Source organism: Schistocerca nitens, chromosome 5 (assembly GCF_023898315.1).
Source record: "Schistocerca nitens isolate TAMUIC-IGC-003100 chromosome 5, iqSchNite1.1, whole genome shotgun sequence".
Lineage (NCBI taxonomy): Eukaryota > Metazoa > Arthropoda > Insecta > Orthoptera > Acrididae > Schistocerca > Schistocerca nitens.
Window position 1 is genome coordinate 455,949,009 of NC_064618.1, and position 14,947 is coordinate 455,963,955.

General features: G+C 37.1%; 1 protein-coding gene across 1 annotated transcript in view; it reads left to right on the forward strand.

Moving 5' to 3' along the window:
• The window catches only part of LOC126260008 (adenylate cyclase type 2-like), a 516,154-nt gene that overhangs the window by 420,619 nt on the left and 80,588 nt on the right, over window positions 1-14,947 (forward strand). Inside the window, exons 12-13 of the mRNA XM_049957168.1 lie at window positions 11,272-11,417; window positions 14,258-14,425. Coding sequence (XP_049813125.1) covers window positions 11,272-11,417; window positions 14,258-14,425 — 314 coding nt within the window. The remainder of the gene's footprint in view (window positions 1-11,271; window positions 11,418-14,257; window positions 14,426-14,947) is intronic.

The window sequence follows — 14,947 nt, forward strand, 5'->3', positions numbered from 1 at the left end:
CTCAAAATTCTGCATGTGCTTTCAGGAATGAGAAAAATTAATATTATACTATCACAGCACAGTCATAATTTTTTATTCTTCATAAATTGACATATATATTCTCAGTTGGTAAACTTAACTTTATTCCTACTACAATTTTCTGCATTTTAAATGGTGTTTGCCATAAATAACAATGACAGGTGACAGAGTTGTTAAGACGGTGTACTTAAATTCAAGAGATGGTTCAAATCCTCATCTAGCCATCCACATCTAGGTTTTCCACAGTTTCCATATATCACTTAAGTCAAATGCTAGGATTGTTCTTTTGAAAAAGGTGTGACTAATTTCCTTCCCCAACCTGATCTTGTGCAACATCTTTAATGATTTCATCATCGACAAGTTGTTAAACTCCAATTGCCTTGTTTTGAACTGTAATAATTATGCTGGCGAAGCATCATGAAAAGTCAGAATGCAATAGATACTAAGAAACAACAACAAATCATTTTCCCTTGAGTGCGAAGCATGAAGTTTGGGCATTTGAGTCTTGAAAGTGTGAACAAAACAGTCAGCTTCGCTGTTTGATTGAGGAGAGAACGGTGCCATTTGGATATGACAAATCCCATTTTGTTGGCAAAACTGTTGGAATTTCAGTGAAGAAAACTGTGGACCATTGTCTGAAGCAATGGTTTGTGGAAAACTTTCTAAACAAATGACAGAAGCAAGCACTTTTATGGTGCTAGTGCTAGTTTTCAAATGCACTGAAATGAAAAATGGATACAGATGAATATCTACTGTACACATCGATGATAATCCGTAACCATGTTCCTGAGTGGACCAGCAAAATTGAAATAGATGCATTGTCAAGTACCGTCAGGTAGAAGCTAATTGAAAAACTTTGGCCCAGAGCTGCTTGGTTATTTGCGTGTGCATGGCAGTGGGCAATCATCGTTCTATTTGCTTGTCAAGTTCGAGTCGCACACAGTGCGTGTGCACTAGCTGCCGAGTTCTAACAATTACCTAATGTCCCCTATATAACAGTTACAAAATATGTTGCCTGCAATAATGTGGGAATCATGATGCTTGCTGTGGTGTGCACAGTATTTATGTAGTAATGCATCTGAAATAGCTTTTGTATTTGAGGTTAGCACATTTGAATGTAATACTTGAACAATCATACGGATTGATCCTGTTCAGTAACTTGTGTGATCCACCAACATGCCATAGGAAAAGCTAGCTGTGCTTGCAAATGATGCTAATCAAACAAAGACAATAAGCTTCTGATGCTTTGAATTCCAGAGAATTTGCAATAGGTAAAAACAGAATATATGCATTTGCATGCTATAGTGTAGGTTGATAGAGAATCTCATACAGGTAATTTGCAAGAAGTAGTGACAAACATTGCAGCTTCCGTGCTGTACGATCAGGCATATCTTTTCTCAGATGGAAAAGTGCAGTCAACAGCCTTTTTCTGTTTGTCCATTTGAGAATAACTGATTTGAATTAGTCAAGTATTACACAGTGTGGCGATTCACGTGCTTTCAGCAACAGTTCCTATGGGTATTGCCAGGAGGTGCAGGTAAAGATTCAGAATGTGAGATCATATTAATTCCCATTTGTTCAAATCTAGACTGAACTGTAGCATAGTTTTCTTGGCACTTCTTTCGCACACACACTTGCTGTGTGTGCCCTGATTTGTGACATTGTCAGCATTCCGCATAGTTGAAGAAGCAGTGTTTCTGATAATGTGTCACATAACATATGACAGAATACTTGGGACCATGTGAATGTACAATATAACTGGCCAGGTGTCTCATGCTCTCCTTAAGCCATCGTTTGTGTCTTCTGTCAACCTATGTGGAGCAGAGCTCGTTTAGTACTAGCCATAGTGGATGTTGCAACAACAGGCACATTAAAGTCATGTTCCGTGAAATCTTGTTCTCCCTGAGCTTCAATTATTTTACATCGATGATTGAGACAAGGATTGTGATGCTGTAGAATCTCAGCCTATATTCTGTTGTCTGAAAGGTTCTGAATAATGGCATCGTGAATATTTTGTCTTGAAAAAGAAGCTCCAGAACTGCACTTAAATTTAGAGTTCCTAGCCATTCCCTTGAGTACACCAATCCGCTGCTTGTAAGATTGATACTATGACATCGGGTACAAAAAAATTTGAAATAGGCAGCAGCTACATAAATCTGAGCTTCAAAAAATTCATCTAATTTCCAAACAACTACATCATAATCTAGGATTTAGGGCTCTACTTGAGGGAATGATTTCCTATACAAACAAAAAATATGCTCTCCTACCCAAGTAAAGAACATTGTGAGTCACCTTTGATTTTGTACACTGAAAAGTGCCGCTTGAGCTGTAAACTGTAATCCATCCAGTCCTCTTGGTTTTCCTCAGAAGAATGGAAGGGAGGTGATGGCAACTGGCCGCTGGCATTCTGTGCTTCAGTTATCTTTGCTTGTTGGACTTCCACCAGTTTGGTACTGCTTGCTAACAAAGTTTGGATTTGTTGGACCTGAAACTGAGTAAGTGTAGTGGGTGGTTGCTCTCTACAAGTTACTGATGCATACAAAATTTAAATAACTTCAAGAATAGATATAACAAATTTAGGAACACTGTAATAATACTACAAAAATCTTGACACTCTCCAGTCTTGGTTGTTTCTAGAGAAGAAAAATTTCAATTAGTTCCACCAACATAAAAAGAAATATTGATTAGTTGATTAGGCACAGATGTTGAATGTCCTTCTGTGGATCCAAATAGTTATTAACCACAAACTCATTACCAGAAGTCTGTTGTGTCCATCAGTATAACAAAATGGATGAGCACTTTAGAACACATCAAATGCTGTATAATGATTAAAGTATAAATGCATTTATTTAGAGTGTATACATATTAAGAATATCCTTGAGTCACTCCTCAGTCTCTCTCTGATCCACTAGTATTGGATTACAACATTCCTAAGCAGTCAGAGTAACAACAGTGTTTTGCTATGTTTATAATGAGACACTGCAAGTCTTTTGTAGGCTTGATATGATCTGAGAGTAATCTAAGGGTAATCTGAGGCAGAGCTCTGAGTGCAGTAGCTTAAAAAGATGCACATTCCAATCATAACTGCAGACAATGAGGTGATGAGAATTCAGGTCTTCTGGTGGCATGTGTAGCACCACCGAGTGCCATATGGAAACCCCTATATAACAGTGGCTCATGGTGACTGGTTTAAATGTCTCTTCTGCAGAGATGTTAATGGTGCGCAGCGTGCCTTGTGCAGTCGACGAAGACACTGCTGATACTGGAAACATCAATGAGACACAATCGATAAGGCAGCACACAGTGTGAATCATTTACGGTTTGGTAGAGTTCAAACACTAAGCAATGAAATCTGCACTCAGCATCTGATGAAGACAACTAGGGAAGTACTCAGACTTTTGTGTAAAGATAAAATGATTACTCACCTACAAACACAAAAAATTTAAATGGTTAATTATTGTGTCCCACAAGATTCAGTGCATGATTTACCAGAGAAATAGCAGGACACTTAAAAAACAATTACGTTTGTTAATTACCCAAGTATATTGACAAACAGTCCATACACATCCATATGAAAGCCAGGAAATATAGTGGAACAGGTTTACAATTGGCACATAACCAACAGCTCAACTCCTGATTTGATGAAAGCTCATACTATGCATAACAAATGACTTACAGGTGTAAGAAGTAGAGATAAATAGGCATCCAGATAGACAAAAAACTGATGTGGTGCCAGCCCCTTGGTAAGTTAACCAAAATCTTCAGTTCAGCTTTGTTTGCACCCACTCACAGTGTGTTTCTGCAGATGGGATTACTAGCATACTTTCACCAATTACTGTCCTATGGTGTAATCTTATGGGGCAGTGCAGCTAAGGTAAACATTATTTATTTTACTGCATTATCTATTTTACTGAAGTATGAAGTAAGACTGTTATGCAAAATCAATAACTGAACACTTTGTAGAAGATCTTTCACAGACCTTGAATTTCTTAGACTAGTGTACCAATACATTTACTCCATACTGGCTTTTGCTGTTAGTAATAAGAGTGAACTTGGTCTACAAGAAGTCATAACCACAAAACTGTAAGTAGTAAAAACAATTTCGATATGGACAATAACTGATGCATCAAAATCCTCTTTTGATGCATCAAAATAGTGTTTTCTGTACTGGTTACAATTCTTTAATACAAAATTGGAAATCGGCAGATATGCAAAAACAAAGTAAAAGAGAATCTGATTAGCCAGTCCTTCTGCAATATATCCAAATTTTTGGACTCAGGGATGTAAATTCCAGTTAACATGAATGTCCATGTTAAAGAGGTTTCAAATTTTCTAGTATGTAGAGAGCAGATGGTATTCTGTTAATCAGTAAAGTTACTTGGGTGCTTAGTATGAAGAAGTAAATAAACACAGCAGTCAAGTAGTGGAAGTGGAAGAGCGGTGTTTTTCTATAAAGTAGCTATTTTTCTCCTAACATTGTAATCTAGGTGTAATTGTCATAATTGCCTATGAGGGAAAGCCGGAAAGTGAAGGGATATTTTAAAAAGAAACTTTTTAATTGGGAAAACAACATTGCAAGTAACATCATTTCTGTACATGACTCCCTTGATCTCTATGCACTTGGTCCATCTCCTAACAAGCTTCCTAATTTCCTGGAAACTGCTTTGTTAGAATGTGTACATTCACTCTTACACCATGTCCACAACCTTGTCGTTAATGGAAAATATAGACTCAGGCAGGCGCTCCTCCACTGGATCAAAAAGATGAACATTTCATGGAGGTAGATCAGAACTGTGTGACAGGTGCTCCAGCTGCTCAAAACCAAGACTTTGCATGTACTGATTGTTTTCTCAGTTGAATGAAGACATACATTATCCTGAAACAAAATCATGCCTTTTGAAAGCTTCCTTCTCATCTTCATTTTGATGTTGGATTTCAAGTCTCACAGTAATTGTCACCATTTACTGTTTGACCTTTCATATTCCAAAACATTGAAATTTCAAATTTCCTGCAGAATCTTGGCTTTTGTTGTTTTTTTGTTATAGGTAAAGATGGATGTTCTCCTCAGCATGTTCTGTAGCTTATTCTGTGGTTTCTAATTGTAAACCAACATCAGCTGTTACTAAGCAACTGAGAAATATTCCTTCTTTCACTTCACAAAGCCTTAAATTTGATTTTGACATTTACAAACTTTCCCATTTGTGTTTGCATGTCAGTTGATGAGGTACCCAACAAGCTCAAAGTCTGAAGCAGTTTAAGAGATTCAAGAACAATTTCAAATGCTGAACCATGGCTAATATTCAATTTGTGTGAAATATCAACAATTCTTGCATGATAATTATGGCAAATCATTCGCTCAGCTGTCTCAGTGTTCCCGTCCATTTGCAAAGTGGAAGGCCTACCTGAAGCTCTTTGTTGCAGACAGATATACACCCACTTTCAAAGAAATTTATCTACTCATAATGTTTTTATCACTAAGATACCTGTTACCACACCGCAGCTATTTTGTGTGAATAATCTCCAAATCTTTAGTCCCTTCAGAATACAAAAAACAAATCATTCCCCTATTTCTTCATAGATGCACATGGACAATGAGGCACATGCACATGCATGTCATTGTTGTGTCAGTTCTGTCAACCTATGGAACAGGAAAAAAATTTCCTTTACTTACTGACTTGTCCACATATGTTAGTAGATAACCACTAGTTATAAATCACTGTAAATATGCTTTATAGAAGTAGTGTGCATTGGCTGCTTCTCCATGTTAACGTATAACTTCACTCATTCTACATCTGTAAAGGTGCTCTTTTATGAGATTTACAGAACAGAATGTGTGGATTAATGAATGAATTACATTCCATAAGGATTTTTGTCCAATAAATAGTGAAATATGAAAGTTTCAAAAGACAAACAGTTTCCAGATTGTCAATAGCTCTCAAGTCTATAAACAACTGTTTCTCTTTTCCAATAGCTAAGTGGCGTGTGTCACATTAACACATGTCACACTGCAGAGACATAACTAAGGTTTTGAGCTATTGAACTTTTTGTGCTGAAAATACACACTCTCATACAACACACAGACACACACACATACACGAACATGAAGCAATGGTAACACTGTTTATTGTGTCATCACAAAAATTCCATTATAATATTACTTACCCTGTCTTTTAGCAAACACAATACAGTCAAAAAAAGTTTGGTGGATGAACAAGTTTCTTATCTTCAGTATACTCCACTTCTCTTAAAATATTTGCACTTAATGTAAAATAAGGTACATTCTGTTTCAGTGTCTCCATCACAATACAAATCTACATAACACATCTACATACATACTCTGCAAACCACCATAGTGTGTATGGCAGAGGGTACCTTGTACCACTACTAGTCATTTCCTTTCCTCTTCTGTTCACAGACAGAGCAAGGGAAAAATGACTATCTATATGCCTCCATCTGCAGAGCTAGTTGGCATATAAACTTGTACTACTGTAGTAGACGTGGGCTTCGTGTCTATCTTGGCCACAATAATGCATTCACTATGCTGTTTGTAGTAGCTTACCCATACTCCTATTTTTTTATTCATTATTAAACCTACTCCAGCATTACCCCTATTTGATTTTGTATTTATAACCCTGTATTCACCTGACCAAAAGTCTTGTTCCTCCTGCCACCAAATAGAAGCTTTCAAAATGTGGAGCTACAGAAGAATGCTGAAGTTTAGATGGGTAGATCACATAACTAATGAGGAGGTATTGAATAGAACTGGGGAGAAGAGGAGCTTGTGGCACAACTTGACTAGAAGAAGGGATCAGTTGGTAGGACATGTTCTGAGACATCAAGGGATCACCAATTTAGTATTGGAGGGTAGCGTGGAGGGTAAAAATCGTAGAGGGAGACCAAGAGATGAATACACTAAGCAGATTCAGAAGGATGTAGGCTGCAGTAGGTACTGGGAGATGAAGAAGCTTGCACAGGATAGAGTAGCATGGAGAGCTGCATCAAACCAGTCTCAGGACTGAAGACCACAACAATAACATATGCCTCCATACGAGCTATAATTTCTATAATCTTATCTTTGCAATCCTTATGCAAAATGTATGTTGGTGGCAGCAGAACTGTTATGCAGTCATCTTCAAAGGCCAAGCTGAAGAATGATTCACAAAAAGGATGTCATCTGCCCTCCAGGGATTTTCATTTCAGTTCATGAAACATCTTTGCAATGCTTGTATGTTGATTGACCCTACTGGTAACAAATCTAGCAGCCCATTCTGAACTGCTTTGATGTCTTCCTTCAATCTGGTCTGGTGAGGGTTCCAAACACTGAAGCAGTACTCAAGAATGGGTTGCACTCGTGTTCTATATGCAGCCTCCTTTACAGATGAATTACACTCTCCTAGAAATCTCACAATAAACCAAAGTCAATCATTTGCTTTCCCTAATGCTGTCCTTACATGCTCTTTCCATTTCATATTGCTTTGCAACATTACATCTACATATTTAATTGACATGACTATGTCAAGCACAAGACACTACTAATGCTGTTTTTGAACATTATGTGATTATTTTTCCTACTCATCAGCAGTAACCCACATTTCACTATATTCAGAGCCAGTTGCCGGTCACCATGCACACTAGAAACTTTGTCTAAGTCATCTTGTATTCTCCTGCAGTCACTCTGTGACTCATTCCCATACACCAAAGTATCTTTGGCAAACAGCTACAGATTGCTGCTCATCCTGATTGTCAGATCATTTATGAATGTAGAGAATAGTAAGAGAGGTCCAATTATAATTTCCTGGTGCACCCCTGAAGATACCCTTGTCTCCAATGATTACCCAACATCAAGGATATCATATATGGTTCTATTACATAAGAAATCTTTGAACCACTTACATATCTCACATATCTGGGAATCTATTCCATGTGCTCATACTTTACTTACAGTCTGCAGTGGGATACTATGAGAAAAGCTGTTCAGCAACATAGGAATATGGAATTTGTCTGTTGGCCTTCATCCATGGTTCACAGGATATCATGTGAGAAAAGGTCAAGTTTAGATTCACATGAGTGATTCTTTCTAAAACCATGCTGATTTGTGGGCAGAAGCTTTTCTGTCTCAAGGAAATGTATTGTATTTGAGTTGAGGCTATGCTCAAGAATTCTGCAGTAAACTGATGTTAAGGATATTGGTCTGTAATTTTGCAGGTCTTTTCTTTAACCCTTCATATTAGAGGAGTCATCTGCACATTTTTTCAATCACTTGAGTCTTTGTGTTGAGTGAGGGATTAATGATACATGTATGCTAAGTAAAACTGAATTAGGATGCCATCCAGACCTGGTGACTCATATGTTTTCAAATCTGTCAGTTGTTTCCCAATACCAGTGATGCCTATTACTATGTCCTCCATTGAGAAGTGCATGCAAAGGTCAAATGACAATATGTTTGTACAGTTCTCCTGTGTAACTGATATCTTAAATGCAAGACTTAAAACTTTAACTTTCATTTTGCAGTCTTCTACTGCCACACTATAACGGTCAATGAATGTCTGTGTAGAAGCCTTTGACTCGCTTAGTGATTTTACTTAGGACCAGAACTTACTTGGGTTCTCAGCAGGCTCTTTTACTAAGGTATGATGACGGTAATCATTGAATGCTTCACACATCTATCATTTTACAGATGCACAAATTTCTACTAACTTTTGCCTGTCATCATTTGCATATTCTTTTTTGAACCAAGTGGGCAATCATCTCTGCTTCCTCAACATTTCCAGTTTTGTTATTGAATTGTGGTGGGTCTTTTTTGACCTTAATCCACTTACTCAGCACACATTTCTCCAGAGCTTGATCTACAATCCGTTTAAACTTTGCTCATAATTCCTCTTCCTCCATCATATTGGAGCTAAATTATGTCCAGTCATTGTCTACGTAGGATGCTAATAAAAGCTTTTGCTTTTTCTAGCAAAAATACTCTCCTAGCGTCCTTTTGGATTTATTAACTTTAGTAACCATTGTTACTGTAATGATGTCATGATCACTAATCCCTACCTCTATACTGACACCGTCGACAAGGTCCTACAGGGTATAAAATATTTCCGCAGCATGTGTGCTGTCAAACTAGCTGCACTGGCCAGTTTTCAGAAAACATTTTGAAAAGTAATTCACAAGACTGCCTTTGCATACCATCTACAATGAATCCACAGACGTACAAATACTCAGTAGCTTAAAATTTCTGCTAATTAATATTGCATGATCTGGGTATTTCCAAGCTACAGAGTGTATATTATCTTTGAATGAATCTAAAGCTGTCACAGAATAATCAGGTGACCAGTAAAAAGATACAATAATTAACTTGAGTTTATCTAGACCTGTTACACATGTCCAGATACATCACAGTTACACCTCAATAGACACAATATTTTTCTTGACTGCAATGAACACTCCCCTACCTAAGGCATCTAATTTGTACTTTCATTATAAATTCCATGCCCTGCTAAATATTTCAGATCTTTTGACTTCAGGTTTCAGCCAGCTTGCAATTTCGAGAATAATTTTAGCATGACAGCTTTCCTGGAGTGCAGTAAATTCAGAAATTGTTACAAATACTTTGTCAACTTACTGTCAAAATTTTGATGGTCAAAGTGTCTTTCCTTTGTACATGGTCTGGTTTTGATCTCTGCATATCGAATGCCAATCATTCATCAGAGGACTTGAAGCTCTCATTTAACCTCAAAAAAGACCCTTGTGCATTCCTGAGGTACCCCAATACCAGAGTAGCTGTTTCCTTTGTACAGTGCACCCCTCACCTATCAAGGGGAGTCCTATAATTTTCCACCCTATAACATAAATCCAGAAATATGCAGCCAAGACTTTCATAGAACTGATGGAATCTTTGTTTGAGATCCTCTACGCAGCTCTATACCAAAGGACTCCAATTTCTCAGAATGATGCTGTGAATTGTGGGCTCTAGGCCAGCCATCTCCACCACCTCTTCCAGTCATCCGAGTAAACTGAGGGTGACCTCTGAACCCAAGCAACAGATGCTGGTGTCAATGTGAACCTTATCTTGCAAATGACTGCACCTTGCATACTCGATAGCTGCACTTAAGGTCTCCTCCACTTCTCAGATGAGCCCCCTCCTTTCCCCCCCGCAGAAGTACCAAGTGCAAAATGGATTTCTTTCCTAACATTGGAGCTCCCAGAATCCAGCATACACCTCTCCCTCGATGTGCCTGCTTGTACCCTGCTGAAGGAGCAGCCATGTGTCCAGTCACAGGGTGAACAGGCAAGGCCAGCTGGCAACCCACCACGTTAACTGTGCACGTCCAACTTTGCAAACACGTTACCACCTGCCAGTCATATTGTGGTGAGAGCAGATCCTCCACATTGAAGACACAGCAAGGTGCCTCAGCAGCAGAGCCTATGGATGAAACAAGTGACCCCTTAGTGTCCCATGTGACACACCAGATTCTCTGCCACCTCTACACACCAAGGCAGCAGCCTGAAGACAGATGACTGTGGCAAAAAGCACCTTCAGCTGCTCATGAACTGCAGCCAGCTTCTCCTGCATCCACACACAGCATGCAAACATTCTACCCATCCCCTGTATTACTAACTTAAGAATTAGCTATACAAGCACACAGAGGAAAGTAAATATGTAACTTGCTAACCTCCTGATGCATCACCAGTGGAGATTGACACACTGAGCTGTGTCACTTAAATATTATTTGCATGGAAGAAACAAGGAAGGCATTCGAAAAAAAATGGCACAGATACAGAAAGAACTCACCTACATTTACAGCACACATCTGAAGTACCTCCATCATATGCTTACAAAAATTATGTGGAACTATCATGAGCATTATCAAAATAGTAAGCAGCAAATATTTTCACATATTATGATCTGATTCTTCCACTGTACAGTACCTATTCTCTTTACTTCCTGTCATCCCTTCCATTCTGTTTCACAATGGCTTACAACAATAACTGACTTTTGCATAAAATCATAATACAGACATTCTGTAAACAAAACTGTAGACTGAAGCTGTTACTATTAAAGTAGTAGTTTCAGTGACGAGTACCATAAGTACAACACTTGCTTTCTTACAAATAGTTATAATATAAAATGCACAACAGGTAGCAGCAACATAACATAACAAATTTTAGAAGTGATATTTTGGTTCTGGTGATTATTGTAATATAACAATTTTATCTGAACTAAAACATGTCATGAAGCAATGTAAATAACTATTGCAGCTTAGAGCAAGGGACGGTATTGCTGTTGCATCACGAAGAAGAACTGCTTTCATGGACAACAATTTGCATCAGTATCAGCAGGCATTACTCAAGGCCAATGAAGAAATGTCAAAAGCAATCGAAAACATGAAACTTGGACTGTATGAGTATGTATATTTTGTAATACATAATGCTGTTATTCATATAATAATAGGCATAAAATATGCTGAAATAGTCAGGGAGGGAATTACCCTTGAAAAGTGTATTAGACACTGGAAAGAACAAAAATAACTGTGTGGGTTAAATATAAAATTCTGAATGCTGAATACTGAATACTATTTTTTAACTTACTGAATCTGAAAGTTTCATCTCCAACAGATATGTACATATTTACTAAGCATAATAGTTCATTTTATCATAAGTTAACTGCAAAGCTGCTGGAAATATAACTTAATGGTAGCAGACTCACACTCCACAGTAGGATGATATTTTATAATGAGTTACATATTCTTTCATTAAGGGAAACAAAGCTATCTGATGAATTGTACAGAATGTAGCTGAAAAAAATAATCTTTTAGAATGCTAAAGACCAGATGAATTGATGATGTGTAGCTAACTGAATGAGAAAGCATGCTATATGGTATTACATTTTATTGATATGCCTTACATTTGATAAATATAACATATTTAGGTATTAATGTCAAAAATCTATTCCTTGGTCAAAGAGTTCTCTACAGTTTAAAGTTGATACAGGTAATATGACATAAGTTATATAACATTTAATTATTCCAACAAATTGTTTCCGCAGCAGTATTTTATGAAACAATTCAAATTGAAAAAATGAAGTTACCTGAAAAATAAACTGTTTAACTAGTTACATGGCATACAAAAGTCTGGGTAACAAAATCAAGATCTTAGTTTTGCTGTATAGAAATGCATTTTTGAGGTCTGTTACACCATGTATTTATTCTTATTATAAGAGCCCAATTTTCATGAATTGCTTTTGTTTTAATTTCTTGCAATTGCAGTGGGTTCTTGATTATTTTTGTGTGTAGCGCTTGGTCTGCAAGTTATTCATACATTTTCTGTACATATGAATTCAATTTTTAACATTAAAAATTTAATAAATGCAATAAAAAGAAAAGTGGCCAGTATGAGATTACAAACATTTTCAAGCAGAATCCATTTGAGCTAAAATATATCTAACTTTCACTGATGGCAGAGAAACAGACATTACTAACCCATTAAATTACTCCTCTCTGCAGGACATGATGGACTATACAATAATACCTTAAAATGTATATCTGTGAAACTCTGTCTGCAACAGTTAACAGGGTAATTGAAATAGGTGTAAGCAATATAATATTGGAATAAGTGGTATTTCTTATGACTTAATAAAATCATATCCTAACAGGACACAGCATTTCATTATTAAAACTTTAAGAAGTGTACATAGATCTGAAACCAATGACATTAAATATGTTGTGTCTCAGTGTTCCATTCTTATTTTCTGTATTTTTTATTTGTGTTAAAGGCATTCTCTCAGTTCTAAAATAGTTTTGTACACAGATAATATGTGTCTTGTTTACAAATATAATCTATGATTAATTAGAGATCTGTGCTGCTGCTGATTTCCAAATGCTTGAATGCATTTCTAAATGGTTGAATGGTTCTTGGGTATATCATCAAATGTTGTCATGGAAAGTAATTCAATATTTAAACAACACTGCTGGTCTTCATCTTAAAGTGCAAATGTGGGTTAGTTGTAGAGGTGAGCCAATTTATACACCAGCTCATAAGAGCAAGTACTTAGAGGAGAGAAGGGGCTTTATGTCATCACAGGGGAAGTAGAATTCCAGAGCCCGCACTGGGGCAACAAGTGACTGATCCCCCACTGTGCAAGTAGCCCAACCAAAAGCAATGGTTTGACATTTCATAGGTTTCTTGATGGATGTTGGTTGTGAGACAGGATATGACATTATTGATGATTGCCTGGGAGCTGTTTCAGGTCTTTCAGAACAGTTAGTGTTGATCGGCACAGTGAGGCTCGACAAGATGATTTATGACATCAGGTGTACCTTGTTGGTATCAAGCCTAGATGTTCTGACTTTGAACCCATTTGTTGTGCTCCCACTACATTCATTTATATGCAATCTACAATGTTTTAGCACCACCAGTGTTGATTCCCATGATTTGATGGGCTGAAATTCTGCATGTCTGTTGATTAAGGTGTCCTCAGTAAATGGTTTGACTGTTTATTTCAGTGATGGGTCCCACAAGGAATGTTTTAAGTTGAGTAATACAGAATGCATTGGACTATACTAGAGTATGAAACTGTAAACTCAAATTTGGTGTCATGCAAATGACATCTTCTATAATGTAACACTCTATGTCACTTCTGCTATAGAGAAATAGTAGGGAGTCATTCAAAACAAGGAGAGACAGAGTAACATGAATTTCATATCAAAGGATTCTAAATGACTACAAAATGAAAATGGAATGATTAAAAGTACTATGGTCATGCCACAAGAGGTCTGCTGTCAGAGGACTGCGGAGTGCAGTAAAAGGAAAGAGTCCTGTGTGCTGGGCACACCATGAGTAGCAAAGTTTTAGTGGCATGCACCACCTGTCTCATTGTTAGTGTGGTAAGTGGGTCAATGTTGGCAGTTCAGGCTGTAGCATATGAGCTAACTGCTGCAACTTTTCCTAAGGGGATGGTAATGCATGTTCTTTCCAGCTCATGTAAGATACTATTGTTTCTTTGTTTCTATAAATGAAGAAGGTAAATAATGATATACTTCACTACAGAAACTGATATACAATCAGTTTTTAATGTTTCCTTTTACATCTTTTACCAGAAATATCTGTCTGCGACATTTTGTTGGTGACATCAGGATAAATATTTTTATTGGCTTTAATTAACAGGAAGTTATGCCAGTATTTTTTTTGTGTCAAAAGTCAATGTTCTTGTAAATCTATTACATTCCTATTTAATATTTCTTTACAGTCGGTGGTGTCAGAGTGGAAAGCTTAATCCTCTGTGCCTGACCTTTGAAGAATTAAAATGGGAAATACCTTTTTCTCAACAACCAGATCCATTATTCAAGTACTATATACTATGTTCATTGATAGTACTTATCAGCATTCTTGCAATGCAGGGTGCAAAACTCTCCAGGTAAGGTTACTCCAGTTACAAATTTTAGCATAAGGGATATGGCTGAAGGAAGTAATGCACACTGGGATGAGAGCATTTGATGATTCTCTCTCTCTCTCTCTCTCTCTAGAATTAGCTGCAAAATGCTGTAAAAACCATCTATATTTTATACCAATTATCACTCTCCATATTTCAGATTTTTAATTAGTAAAAACACAGTCATACATAACCTGCAAGTTATTTGAATGTAATCAGATCCTGATTTACATTAAGATACGATGGTAAGTCAATTATTATCCATAATTTAGATTTTTTTTTTTTTTTTTGTTTACTTTGGCAGTACTGTCATTTGATGTTGATGAAGCATGCTTTGTCTATTTGTTGTTATATCATTACAATTTTCGAGCTGCTAGGTTAGTTTCATTAGTGCTGCCGTGCTGTCAGTCATGGCTGCTCCACTGTCTATTTGCACCAAAGAAGAGCAACGTTCAGTGATCCATTTTTTGTGGTCAGAAGGCGTATCAGAGACTGAAATTCATTGAA